Source organism: Columba livia, chromosome 15, assembly GCF_036013475.1.
Source record: "Columba livia isolate bColLiv1 breed racing homer chromosome 15, bColLiv1.pat.W.v2, whole genome shotgun sequence".
NCBI lineage: Eukaryota > Metazoa > Chordata > Aves > Columbiformes > Columbidae > Columba > Columba livia.
This window is the reverse complement of record NC_088616.1, coordinates 12,422,128-12,441,191: the sequence shown is the minus strand read 5'-3', so window position 1 is coordinate 12,441,191 and position 19,064 is coordinate 12,422,128. Positions and strand designations below refer to the sequence as shown.

The window sequence follows — 19,064 nt, the reverse complement described above, 5'->3', positions numbered from 1 at the left end:
CATCAGTACTGTGGATGTTCAGCTCATTGCCATCACAGGGACACCCAGAAAAAACCCTGTGAAAATGCCATAGCGCCTCAGAAGGGGAGAGCTTGAGTCCCACAGAGGCATAAGCCACCTCTGGCAATAAGGAAAGGCATTTCATCCAACCCCAAGCAAATTGTTTTAATCCATATCACTACAATTTATCTTTGGTTCACACTGCAAAACGCTTTGGGGGAAAAGAAGGCATGAATGAAACGGAACTTCTGCAAAACAAGGAGGTTGTGATCATAAAAATCTTTTCAGGTCCTTGAATTATCACAAGCCAGCCCAGGGGAGCACTCAAAATCACCCACCTTAAGTAAGTCCTGCATTGAGGTGCAGGAGAGAAGTCGGGGCTTGGTAAGAATTGCTGTCCCAGCCATGGGGAATGTGGGAATCGTGCTTTGGGATGAGGGTGCATCTCTGTCTCCTCCATATAACCCACAGCACCATAACCAGGGGATTAGAGCCTTCATCAGCATAAGCCCTGTCCACTCCGCAACCACAATGTGCAGCCTCGGTCCATGGGGACACTCACTCTTATCTGCTTTGCTCTTCCCAGGTCCTTGCAGACAGGAGTCACAAGGTGTAAGGACCATTCCTGAGCAAACCGGCACCGTCTGCCTCCTGTAACTCAGAGCACCGCGCTGCAATTACATGGTGTTTAACAACAAGCGTTTCCTTCCCTTGTGGAGCTCCTAAAATTACCAATTTCATGGTTGATTTTTCTCCCTGCTTGTTTCAGCCTGGAACTCTCAGGGCCACCCTGCTCGCCAGTGAGAGGGTGTGTTGCTGCAGGGAAGTTCAGGGCGTCCAAGAGCTGCCTGGAGCCTTGTGATGGGACACGTGTCGCTGGTTGTGCGCATCCCAGCGCAGGAGTCATTTCCTTCCAAGCGTAGCAGAGACATTCCAGCACCACGTGCGCACGGGGACGGCACCTGCAGAACCAGCGCGGGATCCCTGTCAACACGTGAGAGCAGTAAAATCTCAGGCACCGGGGTCCGAAGGCACCTGATGCCACACTTGATGACCTGCCGTTCACTGCACCATGTGCTGGGAACGCAGCCAGCTCAACACCAAAGCCCAACCACTTCCAAAATGCTCTTCATGGTTCTTAATGGCCAATATGTTCCTCCAAATCACGGCTCTTACGGAAAACTGCTTTCCACGCAGGATGCATTTTAGCTCAAGGGAAAAGGATGAGTCCTGTACGAAGCTCCTAATCCACCGTGCAGTTATTGGGTTAAGCTTTTCCTCTCTACACCTCATCCCCGAGGGCCTGAGAGATATTTTGCACCCCTTTAGCAATAGATTGGTGAGTTTCCATGGCTATCTTTCCACTCACTTTAAAGTCCTTCCATTCTGGTGCCAGTATAGAAAAAGCCTTGGTGCACATCTGTGATGCTCTGCCCATCCAGACCCCTCACCAGGACCACAAGGTTTCCCCGTACCACTGCACTTTTGTTTTTCTTGCTCACCTCTTTGCATTGACTTCAAATACCAGACAAAACCAGGAACGAGCACAGAACCTGGTGCTCTACCAGGACCCCAGGATGCCAAACCCACGTGTTCCACCTTTCATAGCCTGCCTGCTCTTTGAATTAGATCTGAAAAACCAGAGTCATGTTAATCTCAACATCAGATATTCATTTTCTGGCCAACGAGCACCTATGTGGCCAGCAGGGAACAGGCGTGATCAATCCCATGCTGATTTCTCAAGTCAGGTTAGCTTTTATTTAATGGTGTGGCTCTCTGAAATCACGTATCCCTGGCAGCCTCAGCTTAAGGAAGTGAAGCCTGATGTTTATAGTAACAAATCTAATAATCAAATACAGTCTGGTAAATGACAAACTGTTTATTTTCCCCTCACATGAGGAATTTTTATGAAACTGCCGAAACATTCCATTTAAAAGTCATTTACAAGGCAATGTGCTGGATATTGTCATAAATCAGGGAAAGCGGCCTCATGAATAATTTCAGAGGCTAAAAATAATCCCGAATAGGAATCTTCACTTCACACTTGACCGAAGGAACATACAAGTATACATATATTTTTTTTCTTAATTAAGACAAAAGGAGACCCCAATCGATGGGAATTTTGAGACATAAGTTGAGCAGCACATGCCAAGGGCTGGCTGGATGAATTCAGCTCCCGAGGCTGGCGGACTTTGGACTAATTACAATTTCCTTCCTTTGGGGCATCCAAGCGTGGGAGCCCAGCCAAGCCTTTAGGGGACAGACACTCACAAGGGAACAGACATAACACCCCAAACTATGTCCATATCTTCACAATTGGTTCCACCAAGGGAAGGCAACTGGGTCAGCCTGAAGGTTTAACCACCTCCTGTCCTTGGCAATGCAAATACACAGAGAAAAAGAACATAAAACCATGGGAAAGTAAAGCAATAACCTTCCCCCATATTCAGCAGCCAGTGGGAACTCCGAATTCAAAGGTCAATAAAATAAAACAGAATGAAACTTCCTGACTTGACAAAATACCAGATTCCTGCTATAAGTTGTCAAATATCATTTTACCAAGTGAAGGCACCAAACACATCCAATCTGTATGAGAACAGAGGTCTTGACCATATTCCAACCCCACCGATGTCCAATGATATCTCAAGGCAGAGGTTCTGCTTCAAATTATGCTCATGATGATGAGTAAACTACTCATGCTAAAGCAGGTGCTTCCCATAAAAACTGATGTAAAAGTAAGATCATGAGATCAAAACTGGGTCCCTATAAGTTTACTTCTAGATCTGGAGGTCCCTTTGGCAGCATGTCTGAAGCCTTCAAATGGAGGGCAACCAAACCCTTGAAACATTTCACTTGAAATAATTCATACATTTCCATACACCCCTTTTGCAGCCAAGGTTCGACATCTAGTGGACAGACAGCTCTCTTGAAGCTGCCACTGCCCAGCCAGGGGACATTGGTGCAAAGACACCCTTCCAGCAGAAGGCCCAAAGAGCAGGGGCTCACAAGGCACCCATGGAAAAACAACACAACAACCAGGGTGTTTCTCCAGCCAAATGAGGCCAATCAGTACCAGAACTACAAAGATCAGTCTTGTGGGAGATGTTCTCCAGGCTCAGTGCAGGCAGGAGACACAAGATCATGGTGGGTGACACTTAGACACCAAACAAAAGAGCTGTAGGTCTCTATTTTTGAAGTGCTGTAAGCAAGCTACTGTCTCTCTGATGCCCAAAAAGCATTGCTGGGAAACTGGGACACCCAAGGGGCTGCATTGCCCCATCAGACACAAGAGACTTGGGTCCAAAAGTGGCAGTTCAGGAGAGTCACCCATTATCAGCCCTTCGAGCTGCTGGATCTGTTCTGGGAGCTGCAGCACGATCTGGGCCACCAGCTTGTGAACTTGGATAAGCCAAAGCACTTACACCCACCATAAGGGCAAACAAAACCCTGCCCAAGGCCAGATGACTTCAATTACTTAATTTAGGCAATGATGCTCAGACACAGCATTATCCTCCAAAATTCACCATAGTCCTCTGCAAACAACATCTTGAAATAAACGGATCATACTTTCCTCAAATATGCACAGGATATAAACCCAAGCATTAAGGCCATCCCAGACACCCAGATAAACGAGGAGTTTTTTTCCAGGCCTGAATAAGTGTGATTCATTTCAGAAGAGGCTGAGATCTGCAGACCTGCCTAGAGATTCAGCATGCCCAATTCCCATTAAAATTTATGGGCTGGAGAGGACAAGTACTTCCATGGGAAGGCCAATTTTTGCTCAAACTTTCTTTTGAACTTACAGACTAAAGCAGTGCGGGAGGGAAGCTCAAACAGGCTCTGAATAAGAAACTGAAGCTTTTGGAAGGTTCTCAGCTCTTCAGCCCTTCAGAAAGGGCAGTACGACACAGCGTACGAGAGAAAGCGACACCACGGGATGCAACAGCAGCACAGAGCCCGATAGATCTTGTTCTTCTTGGCAGCCCTATTAAACACAACAGGCCTGTGTGCCTTTTTAAGGATGCTGGTCCGGGTATTGTAAGGCAGAGAGCATCCAGGGGACATCTGGTCCCCTTGCTATAGCAGGCAAACCGACGGTTGTTTGGTAATGGATTGCACCAAGAGCCATTTGAAGTTGCAGAAGGCCTGGACAGCATCCAGCGTGAGGCTGGATCAGGACATGCTGCCAGGGCCAAACGCATTCCTTGACGCACTAACATATTTTGGGGGAGGACACATCCTCCTGTTCCATGGTCTGATGATGGGACGCCCAGCGTGACCGCAGCCTCTGGCCAGGGCACGTCACACAACAAAGAGCGATCGCTCCGGAACGAGACCTTCACGAGATCTGCAGCAGGGAAAAAAATTCAGCCTCGCTTCTCAAGAGTTGTTCACTGTCATCTGCTCCCAGACACACCGTTCTGCCAGCCCCTCGCTCCATTTTGCTGATTCCTTATCCTGTTGTGCACGATGTGCTCTTCTGCACGGTGACATTGCCTTGCCTGCCAAGGACACGCACGGGCGAAGGGAGGACTCGACGATAAGGGATTTTCAAAGGGCTCTTGGAAGGAGCTTGTGCCGCAGGGCAGACAGGGAGGACGCACAACTGTGTGTGCAGAACAACAGACTCGGTTAAGTCTACAGACATCATAAGACAATCTAATGTGAAACTGTATTGTCTGGGGAATGCTTCAGAGGAACTCCAGCATCCAACTGTAGAGTCCCATATGTTTTGATAAGAGACTGTTAAAGGCACAATTCTATAAACACAAGTCACATATTGTATAGATATGGGCTGTAAATGTTACGTTAAAATACCTCAATTGCCTTGAAGCCGATTCATGCTCTGCAACTGCCAAGAAAAAAAAAAGGCAAGCCCGGGATATTTCAGCTTGCTATCTGAAGTTATTTATAATAAACTCTGACTGAACTGAACACAACAGGCCAAAAGAGCAGAGGAAGCAGTGATGAAGGGTGGTAAAGCTCCCCCTGTGATTCATCACCCCGGCCGCAAAGCCGGTGTTCAAACAAGGCAACGGGTCTGGTTTCCATCAGGCAGAGCCAGGAAACGCAGGGTTAAGGCTGCCTTGAACTTGGTCCTTACGTGACCCCTGACATGACTCCTGTGGGACCCAGCATCACCACTGCCTGGAGAGGACTGTGACTGGGGCATGGTTTGCCCTTGGCTCTTCCCACACAGAGGCTGCAGAAGGACTCGGGGATGCCCTTCATGGCCCCCCCTTTTCCTCACACTGATGGACACAGGTCAGACCACACCTGGCTGGCGATCAAACATCTCCATCCCACCCAACCGCATCTCCACCTCCAGCTCCTTGCTGCTACAACGTGGTATTAGGGCTGACATTAAACTGCAGGGCTGACTCAGAGGTAGCAGAGGATATTTTATCCTACCAAATTTCTCTCCAACCTGTGAAAGATCAGAGGCTGCCAAGAAATGATGCCTCAGATGTAGCTCCCCTTTTTTGTGATGAGCTGGTGGCTTAAATCCATCCCTCAACTAATACTGCTGCTGACATTGACCCATCCTGGAGAGCAGGGATGTGCTTTCAAACACGGCATTTAGAGCTAAACTGACAGCTTATCAGGACAAAGCAATACGGAGCAGGCAGGGGATTGATTTTGCCTAACTGATCCCTCCTGTCTCACTTAAGGACAAACTCCACAGCCCTTCCTGAAATGAACAGTCCCAGTGGGTCACGACAGGACCATGGGAACACACAAGTTCAAGAGCAAACAACCACCTTTCTGCGGTGAAAGCTCTGTGCCCATGGAACTTGTGCAAAACCTGGTTTCAGACAAAAACACCAGATAAACTCACAGCAAGATGGAACTCTTGACCTCCATGTGGCATCAAAAGCTCTATATCATTTAGGTGATGTTATTCCCTTCCCCTCATCCATAAGTTCTCCCTGTCCCTCCTCAAGTAGAGGTTCTGCAGCATCTGGCAAGTACCAGACACATTCAGCGCATGGTTTATAAACGAGTCCTAATCTCTGGTACCCATTTCTTAGATAAAGTTCTGCTCTGCTCACATGGATATGAGATATTTTGAAGATGCTGCACAGGAGGAATTGCAGGTGCCCAAGTCACAGTCTCTGTCCTTGCAAGTCACCTCACTGCTCCTTGGTGTGGTTCACTTCAAGAAGCCAACTCACTCTCTTTGAAGCAATATAAGTCCCAGATTACTTCTTTTTTTGAGCTCTGCAGCCCTCACAGCAGCTCTGGGCTCAGCCTAAGTGCTGTCCTGATGCAAACAGGCTCCATAACGGATGGTCCATGCACACGAGAAGCAGCTCAGTGAGCTTCATCCCTCGACAAACATATACAGGAAAGCCTGGTAGGTACCTGTCAAAAACTCAGAGCTACAAAGAAACCAGCCATGACTCAGCAGCACCTGGGAAATTTCAATGAGAGACATGTTTAAAAAAAATAAATTAAGAAAAGTGAAAATACGGCCTAAATAAGATCCTCCATTTTGCTACAGCTAAGCATTGATTTTTTCCAGATGTGGCACACCCTGCTCTGGCAATGGAGTAAGATTTCAGTTCATTGTAACGGGGGCATCAAGCTGCAGGTTGGAGATGGAGCCACTGGAGCAGGACTCATGTGCAAAAAACACTGACATGGGATCAGAAAAATGAGGTTAGTCTGTGATGTGAAGAAACATATCCGGCCAAGACCCCAACTGTGAAATCCCTCTTTATCCCTTACCCTGGCCTCAACAACAGAGTCACCCCCAACTTCAGCAGATTCAGAGCTTCCCTTTTAAATATAAAATTATCAATTCAAGAACAAGTTCATACTTAACAGTAAAAATGATAAAATCTCTTCAAAGCCCATAGGAAATGCAGCATTTGTTCTGTTCGGAGCAGGTAAGTTTCAGATCACACAGACACTAACAACAGGCACTCTCACAAGTGAACATTTTACTGATCCTCATCAGAAAAGCAAAGAACAACATGCAAAAACTAACCCAACTTTTGCCCAGCAGAGCCATGCCCTCAAAATGATGTGTGAGAACTTGCCCTGCACTCGCTTTGTGCCTTGATAAGAGATTTAAGAAACCATGGTGGCCAAACGAGCCCTCCAAGAGCCTCTCTTCATGTAAAAGACCCATGATTCATGTCAAGTGAATTTTTACTGTTGCCTTATAAACCCCTGCGAGGTTGAGGTTTGCACCAGAGCAGCCAGGAGACCTGTGCCAGCGGTTGTGCCTGTAATAAAAGTGTTTACAGCGCTGGCATACGCTTGAAATTGCAGAAACAACATTCAGGATCACCAATAAAGGGAAAACACCACAATTACGTCTGAAATAAAATGTCCTTTTGACTTCTGCTCTTCCATTACCAGTGTTGACAGAGATGAAACTAAGATCTTCAGCGGGAAGCGAGGTGAAGGAAACCCCAGCATATTTACAGACGTGATTTACCAGTGCCCTTGGGAACAGATCCAAACCTTTTGCCTTGGGAGTCTGTTTAATAGGACGGCTCCTTCCTAGGGTTTGCTTCCCATCACTGGTGTCCCTCCCACCCCTCTGCCCATGCCCAAAAGCTCAAGTCTGTTAAATATCAGCCCAGGAAAAGGAAAAAAATCAGGAAAAATAGGTGACATTTTATTTTTTTCCTTCCTCCAGAGTTGCTGTGCACGGTTCAATCCTCCAGGCTATGAAATTCAATAAGCCATAATGCTCCAATCGCTACAAGCCGCCTAGTCCCCACCATGCCAAAGCGGCTCAGATTTAACAACAAAATTACAGTGTACATTATACCATTACAGACTCGGCACAAACACACTCAAAAAAGGGCCTGGTGATAAGAGGCTGAGGATACACAGTGTGTTTAGGGCTAAATCCCGCTCCTGGACACATCGGCTTTGCTGGCATTGAAGTTACCTGACCTGGAACACGTGGCTGAAGAACAGGGCCCTGTTTCTTTTCCAGACCTAAAGTGATGCATCTCCACCCTCCTCCACAGATGGAAACCCAAAGGTGATGACAAAGATCGCGTGGATTCATTATTTCATCCCAAGACTTCAATCAGCACCTCCAAGTCTGACAGAATCCTTACGGACAAACCCAACCAAGGAATAAACTCACTATCAACCTCCACAAGAAAGGTATTCATTCCTTTGCAAACATGGTGAAGTCCATTCTGCTAGAAAAAACAGTGCGGGCACACACAAACATATAGAAAAATATATATACATTAAGTATGTACACACAAATATTGTGCTTCTGTGCTCCTCTGCTTTGCCATCAGCTGTGCCCCACACCTAAACCCAAATAATTTCTATTTGTGGTATATCAAAATACACAGTTTGCTTTGTGTCCCGGTGAGCTCTTCATCCCGTCCTCTCTCTGTCACCCCCGATGAAGAAGGGTGTCAGTTGGCACTTTCTCTCCTCAACCACGTCAAGCAGCAGCCTGGGCTGCAGCTCCTCCGGGACAGGAACGTATCTCTGCACAAATACCTGTGTACCCATTGCAAATCTCAGAGGGTTTAATCGAACAACAGGAAAAAATCAAAACAAACACACAGGCGGAGAGAAGAGCGATGGGGATCATGGAGTTTGGGTACGCCAAGCTTTGCAAGTGCCCCAGGGGATGCTCCCCCAAAACATCCCTGTTTGTAATGTTCATCCAACATCCCAGCTAATCCCTCCAGCCTTCTGGAACATGGCAGATGTCCCAAACACCCCGTTCCAGAACTTGCAGTTTACTTTCTATGTCAAAATCTACCGGAATATTAAATATTCAGGCAAATCCTCTTCCTATTTCTCACCAGGAAGGTGGAGAGAAGGGGCCAGGAGCAGCCACGCAGCTCAGATTCACACTCGGAAGGAACGAACCGTGATCATAAATAGATGTACATACATACAAAGTCATCTTATTTCTCCGGATGGCTTTTGGAGGCACTGCTGCTTCTGAGCACAACTGCAAGATACTAGTAGCATTGTGAAAGCACACAATTTCCATCTGTCAATTGAAACGGGCAAAATTAGGTCTTGAAGCTGCGCATTTAATCCTTTGCCAAACTAGTCTGCCTGGTACAGTGCTCAGAACAGATTTTTTATTAAGGGAAAGAAAGAGGAAAACTGTCTTTTCCAGCTGCATCTTGTCAAAGCTCCCGTGGGCAGCTCTGCAGTGACCGCTCTGACACGGCCCTGGGAACAGCCCCGCACAGAGCTCAGCAGCCTCTAATTCACTCCCAATTTGTCTCTATGCAGGCTGGTGACTCCTAATTGCTGGTTTAGAAATACAGTGCATACCCTGATGATTTTCACTTGGTCCAAGTTATCTTAGAATTAACTATTAAGGGAGGTAATGGAAGAACTTTCTTCCTATCCCAAGCAGCTAAATATTCACTTAAAAGTGTATCTGACTTAAAATCACAAGGCTGCATTGGCAGCTGGATTAATGGATTGGACACAAACGCCAGATGCTACCTTAAGAATTAAGGGCAAAATCTGAGCTCAAATTCTTTTAAAAACATCTGTGTAAATTGGGGTAACATATTTCTTGCATGAGTTCTAGCGTTAGTGGCAAAGGTTGCTGCTGCACTGGTCGGATGCCCAACTAGGTTGAATTCACAGTGTGATGTGCAATGTAAGTAAAACACACCTGTGTGTATCTGGGTGTGGGGTCCAGGCAGCCCCAGCCAGACCTTTGGAAACAAGGGAATAAGGACATTAGGGAAGGACAGACCACAAGATATGTGCATAATCCAGCAGAAAACTAATCGGAGCTCTGTAAATCAGAAGCTCAACGCTTCTCGTCTGCAGAAGCAATTTAAAAACAAACAAACAAGAAGCAATAACACACAAACACACAGAGAACAACATGATTCAGGATTCATTCACTGTAAACTAATGTGATCCTGGCTGCTTTAATGGAGTTACTCCAAACAAGTCATTTAGCCAGAGCACAGCAGATAAAGCTGAGGCTTTGCTTCCAGGAGAACCCGGGTGGATGGTGCCGACCGGTCCCACAGGAGCCAGCCCCAAAACACCAAGTCACGAAAGCCAAGGAAAAGGTGAGCTTAAACTGCATTAGAATAGATCTAAAACTACTTTTGTATTAAAAAAAAGAAAGCAAAACAACACTAAAATACAGTAAAGCATCTTGGAGACAGCTGTATGATAATTCAGCAAATAGCTATATCCAACTTGGGGTACACTGCATAAAATTGATCCATAGCATAAAGAAGAGGAGATTGGCTATAGACTGATCTGCTCCTGTTAACTACCGCAGTCTAACTCATGTGATACGTCATTCTGAGTTTCTAAGGGATTTGCCATCTAGGCATGCTGGAAAAAACATAGTACACATGGACTCAATACACAAATCAAACTTGTAAACAAACTGCAAAGTGAAACCCCATTTATTGGTTCCCACCAGATTTGAGAGGCAAGAAATCTGAAGGCAACTGGAAAAACTTCACAAAGTGGAATCTGGGATGCATCTGCTAAATGCCTTGAAAAGCAGCAAGATAATTGCTCTGAAGGGTTATAAATGACAGTCTGAAAATACCAAGTAAATTGTAGATATTTCACGGAGATTATGAGTAATCTTTAGTAAAAATCTGATGCAACAAGGTGGCATCTCTCAGTTTCTCACTGGAGGGGAATATCAAGTACAGAACAATTAAAAAAAAAAAAAAAAGTAAAAAAGGAAAAGCACACACTGAGACACCCTAAAATAATTTTAATTACTGTCTTCAGTGAAACTATTCAAGTGGTAAATTTGGACATAAGAGAATTAACTTTCAAATCCATTGGCTCTTGTAGCAATAAAAGCACGAAGTATGTTAAGGGGTGAGGGTGAAACAGGTAGGTAAAGTTTTTCCAAGTGTGTTTGCAAATTTAACTTGCTCAGAGATACCTGTTGTGATCCTGACTCGGGACAATATGGAGATAAAGCCACATGATGAGCTGAACACTCAGCTTGGAATTCAGACACAAATGCAGCAGACCCAGAGATGGACGGGGTGTTGGGGGCTCCAAAGGCTGAGCATGGGTTAAACATGATTCTATTTACTTAATATTCTATTCTTTTAAAGTCAAATATCTAATTTTACCTTCATTACTTATACTTCTGATTTACTTTGTACACTTTGCTCAGATGGACTTTTAATTTTTTTGTTATGAGTCAACTTCATTTCATCAGACCTTTTCACATTTCCCTTCTCAAGCACTAGCATTGCATCTCTTTTTTACGGTTTGCCACATTCACACACATCCAGGTATCACCACACACCACCAGCCCTTGCTGCAGGGAGCTACAGCAAAACCTCATCTGCTTTGAAAGTATTTTTGTAATTAACTTTCTAACTCTTGTGTGCGTAGTTGTTGCAAAAGTCATTTTGAAAACAGAAACCAAGCACCAGCTAATGCCTGCTGGAGTTTGCAGAGATTAGCACCTCGCTCTGAGCAACCAGCCCCCCCTGCCCACGCTGCTGTGTACGCTGACATTTTTCCTAAATATCACAGACTCCGGCAGCTTTGCCACAGGACAGGGATTTCCAACACCGAGCCGCACTCGCCAGTTTGGCTGGGAGGTGGGAATAAAAGGCATTTCTCGGGAGGTACAACCTACAAGAGGTGCTTAAGGAATTCAGGGTGCAGATGATGCTTTTTGGTGGCGCTGGGATGCAGGGACCACGACAAGCCAACTAAAGCAGACTAACCACAAAACTCAGGACTAAAGTGTTGATTAGATGTATTGAGCCAACACAGAACGCTGGAATGAAAAGAGCCAAAACACATGCGGACAACATTTTTAGACAAGCTACAATTCACAAGACTTTTCCTCCTTGCGTTTCCTAATTGCCTGCGGCTCAGCTGGAGATGCCGCGGGGTGTGCGGCACCTGCGCCTCGTACCAGATCCAGTGGGCGTCCTGGATGCTCAGCAGCTCCCAGGATGAGGCCAGAAATAACATTTCTTCGCTAACATGTTTTTCCACAGCACGCTAAATGTTTTAACTGCAATATTTATATTCGGAGATGACAAATTGCGATTTGGTCAAACCCTCCCATCGCGCTTGTCGGGACACAGGCTGAATGAGAAGAGATTAGAAGGAAAAGCTTTCTGATAAAGCTCCTCAAATCTGATGGATGCTTATTATAGAGCAATCAAATAAAGTTTGCTAAACCGATGGGAGCCCAGATCCGGTCACTTGTCCCCACACCTCCGCCTGCCTCAGTATAACCCCCCCAATCCCAAATGGCAACACTCCCAGAGGCACGGGAGCCAGAACATCAATTGTGCAATAAGGAATGAAGAGAACTGCAAGCCTTGTGTCAGAGAACAATTTATAACACGGCTGAGCAAACAGCTCAGTCCAGTACGGAGAACAGGGAGACAGAGAGAAGGCTCGAGTGTTAGAGCAGATACACCATTTCGCACTAAATGCATTTTTATCCCCATCCAGCTGTGCTTATAGACACCTATACTGAGCAATGTTTGGAAATAACACATGGGATGTTATTGTAGACGTGAGGTCTGCCCCAAAGTGCTTGTGAGGGCAACCAGCAAGTGCTGCAAGGAGAAACACCTCCAAAAATATAAAAATTACAAAATAAACCCCAGATTTGATGCGAGCAGAGACTCTACCCAAACATAACAGAGCCAAGTCCCACAGAACTCAGCTGGCACCAGCAAGCTCTGTAGCCACTTGAGAAAACAGATCAGCGGAGGGTTTTTTCTGACTAAGGCACACAGAATTCAACCTATTATGAATCACTGAATGGTGGGTTTTTTTATGAATCACTAAATAACCAGCAAAGTTGCTCGAGCCTTATCAAAGCAGTGCTGCAAAGCTGACACTTGGCGCTGGGACGGAAAGCAGGGTGAATCGACGCTGTGTGTTACATCCCGGGTTCCAGCCCGTTTCTTCAGCCAGTCAAACAGTAAAACCCCTCACAGCAACACAACATATAATAAAAGTCAGAATTCCTCCCAGCTGCTCCACCTCAGGCATGTGGATGGGGCCAGCTGCCCAGTACCATCCCAGTCCATTACTGGATTACATGTGTATTAACCAACAGGGACCAGGAGCTGCATTCAAATCCCCACCAAGGTTCAGGGACATCTAGGGATTGACAAAAAGTGATTCAAAAAATTAATATATTAAGAAAACACCCATCTGGATCCAGCCACAGCTTGGTGTTTCTGTAGACCTGTCAGTTAACGTGCTTGGGAAGAGCCAGGAAAGGACCTCGCAGGATCACAAAAACCCAAATCCTGCTCTATACCAACCAACGTGCACACCGAGTACACAAATCCCACCCACAGACCTCTAAAAATAAACCCACGTAGGAGAACCAGAACTGAAGAAATAAGTAAGTTTGCTTCCAATTATATACCATTTTTTTTTTTTTTTTAAAAAAAGGCAAATTAAAAGTAAATCGGTAATAACAAAGGGAAAAATACAATAGAACTTGACAGTGAAAATTCAATTTCAGCCATTGCCCATATCATAAGAACTTTATTCAGGCTGTTTATTTGCTCTAAGCTGTCACGGCCAAGTGACCTTCTGGTTGAAGTTGGGTTTGGAGGTGCCCACAGAGCTCAGGAGACTCCTGTGCTGGAGCCGTCACTTCTGAAAGCTGAAGAATGACACTACACAGCAAAAACAGCCCAACAAAAGTCAACTGTGAAAATCAGACCCAGGGCCAGTCCAAACACTTTCTGCTCCTTTGATTCTACTTTAATGGACACAACTCTTGGATTATTGCTCCCACACCTGAAAAATCAGATCTTTTGCTTTCTGTTGTTTGAGAATTCACAAGTTTAATTGCTTTTATAAATACAAACCCATGCAAACGAAGGGGTGAGGCGGGATTTTTTCCAGGTTGTTCTTAACATTCCCAAACGCAGCACGGCTATTAAAAAACACAAACGTGCATCTCCTACATCTGCCCACTCCCCCGTTTCTCCGGCGATGCGCAGCCCTTGGGGCGCCGCGTGCCTGCGGCCAGCCCAGCTCCCAGCCCCGTAAGCTGATCCCCGCCCCACCTGTCCCCCCGAGAACCAGGCAACAGCTTTTTTTAGCTATTTCTAAGCCTGGCAGTAACCCCCTCTGCTTAAACCGCAGAGGCAAACCACGCTTTTGGCCCAGCCGGGGAAGATTTCCACCTGCTCCAGGCCACAGGTCTGGGCTATCTCTACTGCCGACAAATATTCAGAGCGGCCGGTTCAAGTGATCTGGATTGATGGGGGGTTTGCCGTGAGCCCCACGCGTGATGCACTTGACAGCACCCCCCAAAATGTGATGGCGTTTGGTTTTTTGGGTGCTGATGTGCCCAGGCCTGCAGTGCAAACCCTGCGGCACCTCTACCAGGAGCATCCCAGGGACCACCCCCAAGAGCCACCAGGGACCAGCTGAGAACTAGACCCCAAATGTGGACACCTTTGCTGTTCAAGGCATACTGGACAGACGGATGACTGTTTGCAAGCCGGGGATGCAGAGGTGAAGCCTTTCTGCTTGGTGGCAGGGGGAAGCGTGCACAAGTTTTGGACCTTAAACACCACAGGAGAGACACGGGCAGATGCATTCCCGCACTAGGAACCGCTTGGGAAAGGAGGAACACAGGCATCGGGGGGCACAGAGTGAGAACTTCTCCTCCTCCCCCCTCCAAATAAACCCCAAAGAGAACAAAGGACAACTCGCCCAGCAAGAAAAAGCACCACTGAGGGAGAGAAGCTGCTTTTCAGAAGGCGTTAGTGCTTCCCAGGTGGGCGAGCACCTCAGTGAAGCTCTTCAGACTCGGATTTTACGAGACCTCACAGTCACGTCCCTTCCTTCTGTAACAGAGGGAGATTTTTAAGCAGATGTAAAGCTCATTAACATGGTTTATGGATCTATGCTTCTGGGTGGGCGGGAAGAGCCAGCAACACTGCCCAACTGGCTAGAAACCACCTTTGCTTTCAAGTTACTCTTCCCCCGGGACAGGCACTCAGGGAATCTCAGCCCTTACCGCCCGTGCTCCTCTTCAAGCGGTCTCCCTGTCCAGCTGCTTCCCAAGTGTCCCAGCCCTGTGGCAGTGGCACCTGTCCCCAAGCTGCCTGACCTCCGATGCGCACCCAGCGCTTCCCGGGCACAGCACCAGCTCCCGAGCACGATGCACATCTCCTCGCTTTGAGGCTGCTCAACACAGCTTCGGAAATCACAACCAACAGCAACGCGAGTGCTCTCGCCAAGAAACTTAAGAGTCGACACCAAAGGATTATTCTCGCTGCGATGGATGGGTCTGTCGGCAACCGGGAGAAAGGGAAAAAAAATCCCAGCAAAGAGCTCATCCCTATTGCTGCGAGATGTTGGGAGCTCTGTTCTGCTCCAACCACAACATACTGGCTCTGACAGCAGAAACACTACAACACAGGGCTTAGGGAGTTTTATTAAATTCCTGCTTCACTATTAACCAACCATCACAATTTCCATCTAACATTACCTCAAACGGATAAGTTTTGTAAAGATACTTGCTCTCCTGTGAATTTTTAGGAGAGATGCTGAAAGGCAAAATTAAAGCCTAGTCTCACCCTACAGCAGCACGAGCACACCTGAACCCATTTCTACACAACCCCCCCTTGCTCGTTGCTGACACTGCTTTGTTTTCCTCCCTCTGCACATTAGTCCGTCGAGTGTTCCAGCTTTGGGGCTGCTGAACCCAGAGCAAGACCCACCAAAGCTGACGGAGAAGTTTTGAAACATGATAAACAGCTTTAAGGGAAGATCTGCCTTGACTCACTCTCAGCTGTAACAGGATGCAGTGCCCTCCTCTGACCCCTCCACCAGGTATTTCACTTTTTTTGTCATGAAACCATCATTTACATTTAATATTTATACAGCTAAAGCATCATGGTGGAGATAAACTACTTGTTTACTCTCCTCTTCCATCCACACGCACACAGGAGCCTGCTTCCTCTTCACAAGAGTGTAAAACAGAAATATCTCTGCAAAAGTCAATAGTTCACGTAAAACTAGTTTAAACAAGAGGAGACTCCAGGCCACAAAAATTGTGGGTATTCCCTACAAGCATTTCTCCCAATAACAGACCGAGGCAGCGTTCTGGGGAGGATTGTGCAATTGCTCCCAACAACAACACCTGACATGGTGTTGCTGAGTGATCTCAGACACACACAGGTTTCTTTGGTTAACTGAAGCAAGATCAATAATAACCATATTAATAAATAATGCTTTTAATAGCAGTGGCAGGATATAGGCAGCAAACGGCAAGCAGGTATCAGAGATAGGTAAAAGCATTAATTACCCAAACAATGTCAATGCTTCTGAGCTGATGTGCAAAGCTAAAAGCTCACTTTCTGAAGATTATCAAGACAGACTGACAACTCTCTGCTTGCACACAAGCATTTCGGGTAAAATCCAATTTTCTGGATGTCACAACTGTGAGGAACACACTGCTATTTTTCATTTAACATTAATAAACTGGGTAAAGGACATGGGGGAAGAGGGACTCGACTGTCCTCTTCCTTCCCTGTCTGCAAGTTGCAAAAGAACAAAAGCAAATGGGAGTTTTCGGAGCCGAGGCGAGCGAAGGCATGTGCCTTCCCCAAACCAACTCCAACTTGCTCCATTTTTCTGCGACAAGAAAGCGCACATGCACTCCGAGCTCTCTTATATAAACAACAAGAGGGTCAGCGCCTGGCTGAAATTCCCCACGGGGTCTAAAATAAATACGAGGTTGTCTTTAAACTTCACCCCTTCCTGCTCCACCAAGAGAGAAGTGGAGTTGAGGGGTTTGCCCTCTCTGCAGGTCCTGGGGGCTGCAGCTCAGCACCCTCCACCACCCCGTGATGCTCATGCTGGGCACCTTGTCCTGCTGCCCTGTCCCTCTCGCTCGGACGATGCTGACGGAGTCAAGCGGACCTTGGCATGTGCGTCCCCTTGACCGAGGCCACTGGGACGAGCGTGGGAAGATGTGCTCCCCGCCTGTCCCACTCCTGCAAATCCCCATATCCCCCTCCCCGAGGTTGGGGATTGGGACAGGACAGATAGGGGGAACTCCGGGGGGGCTTTGTAGCATGCTCGTGCGCAGGAGGGAGCCGTGAGCCCCCGGGACACAGAGCCCCGCCGGGGTGCTCCGGGGCACTGCGGGGTCCCGGGTGAGGGGTGTCCCAGTGGGCCGGGGGGTGCGGTGTCCCTCGGGGAAAGGATATGGGTTACAGACCAGCCTGAGGCACCAGCTGCGCGGGCGGGTGGTTTGCTTGAGGCAGAAGAAGGCGGTGGGTGCCAGCGCCGGGTAAGGCACCTGCTCCTCCTCCTCGGAGGCCAGGTCGGGCGGCGGGTCGCGGCCGGGGGAGCCGCCGGTACCGGAGCCGGCATCCTCGGGCGGGGGCTCGGCGGGGCGGCGCGGCGAAGCGGCGATGGGCACCCGCACCTCCCCGCCGGCCGGGCGCGGCAGTGGCTCTCGGCTCTCGCCATCAGTCATGGTAGCGGCCAGAACCTACGGGGCAAGGGCAGGGGGTCAGGGCCGGCGGACCCCCCCGGCGGCGGGGCGCACCCCGGCGCGGCGCCCACCTGGCCCCGGAGCTCCAGCTACAACAAAGACGGGCGACAGGGGTCGAGCCGCCTCCCGGGCGCGGCCGCTCCCGCCCCCCGGGGAAGCTGGGTCTCCCCTCATTCCCTCCCCGCTGCGGTTGCCCCCACCCACTGGCTTTTTCCCTTTTATTTTCAGGGATGGAAAATTAAATTGGGGGGGGGTGCTGTGTCCTACCTTAGTTTGGCGGAGCGCGGTGTCCCCAGGAGCATAGCCGTGCCTTCCAGTTCACATGGACCCAGGCAGCAATCGGGGCGCCGGGAGGCGGCGGATCAGCCCCCCCATACACACACACACCACCCGTAAATCCGAGGGGGGGCTGGGGCTCGGCGTGCGGCGATGGAGGATGGAGGAGGGCTAGAGAGGTAGCGGCGGGGGCGGGGGCCCTTCCCGAGCCCAGCGGAGCCGAGCGAAGCCTCTCCCGACGGTAAATCCCAAAGAGCGAGTCGGCGGCTCCGCGACCGCTTTGCAGAACCTTCCCCCGTGCTTAACAGGAAACTTCGGATTTACCGGGGGAGGAGGGAGAGGAGAGGGGAGGAGAGAAGCGGAGGGGGCTGGGAAGCCGGCGGGGGCGGGCAGCCGGGCGGAGCCGGGGCAGCCCGGGGGGTCGGAGGCGGAGGGGTCCGCCCGTATCTCCCCAGCCCCGGCCGCGCCGCGCTGCGCACCCCCTGCCTTTGTTCAGGTTGTGTGCGATGTGTGGCGGAGGGCAGGTCACCGGGGCTCTCCCGAGGAGTCACCATCACGAGTGGAAGGCGCCGGGCGGGGGGGAATTTGTGTGCCCCCTCCCACTCCTAGAACAAGCGCAAAGGGCTTTGTGAAGGAGGGAACGGGTTTGGCCCCTGGCCGCGGCTCCGGGCGGCCGTGCACCCCCAAAAGGAGAGATGTCGCCCCCCCCTCCGCGCCCCAGGGCTGCAACCGGGGGATGAGGGGGCGGGAGGACCCGGTTGTCCCCCCCGGCGCCGCTCCCCGGGGGCTGCGAGGCTGCCACAGCCCCCCTGGAAACCCCGCTTGTCCCCCGGGCATTAATTCATTAGTTTTAATAAATAAATGTATAAGCCCAAGTTAGAGGTCGGAGCATTTTAATAAATAAAGATCGGCTCTTAAACTGCAGTGATTTTTAGCTGAGTAGCTAATCTTCTCAAGGGCTTAGCTGGGAGGGATCAGAATAAACAGATAATAGAAAGTCGTTACAGGCACCGTCCCCTTAAACCCCACTTACGAAGTTTAATTCTTTTGAGTTATTTCAGATTCTGTGAATTATATTTGAATGTAGTGCAGGTGGGGTGGGGGGTGGGGGAAGATATTTTAAAATGTTAGCTAGATACATTCCACGCAACTGGAATGTTTTAAAGACTGAGTTCATTATATACCACCACATTCAATTTGCAAATGCAGTTCTCAGTGCTATTCTTCATGGTTAATAACTGGGAATTGATTGAAAAGGGAGGTCATGCAGCTTTAAAAGCAGAAAGAGCAGAGCCTAATG

The 19,064-nt window shown here is 48.5% G+C and overlaps 1 protein-coding gene across 1 annotated transcript in view; it reads right to left on the bottom strand.

The window, feature by feature from the left end:
* CACNA1H (calcium voltage-gated channel subunit alpha1 H) overlaps positions 1 to 18,101 on the bottom strand; it is a 224,933-nt gene extending 206,832 nt beyond the window's left edge. The window contains exons 1-2 of the mRNA XM_065031285.1: positions 17,756 to 18,101; positions 17,199 to 17,485 (exon numbers count right to left, since the gene is read on the bottom strand). Coding sequence (XP_064887357.1) covers positions 17,199 to 17,470 — 272 coding nt within the window. The 5' untranslated portion in view covers positions 17,471 to 17,485; positions 17,756 to 18,101. The remainder of the gene's footprint in view (positions 1 to 17,198; positions 17,486 to 17,755) is intronic.
* Between the last annotated feature and the right edge of the window lie 963 nt (positions 18,102 to 19,064).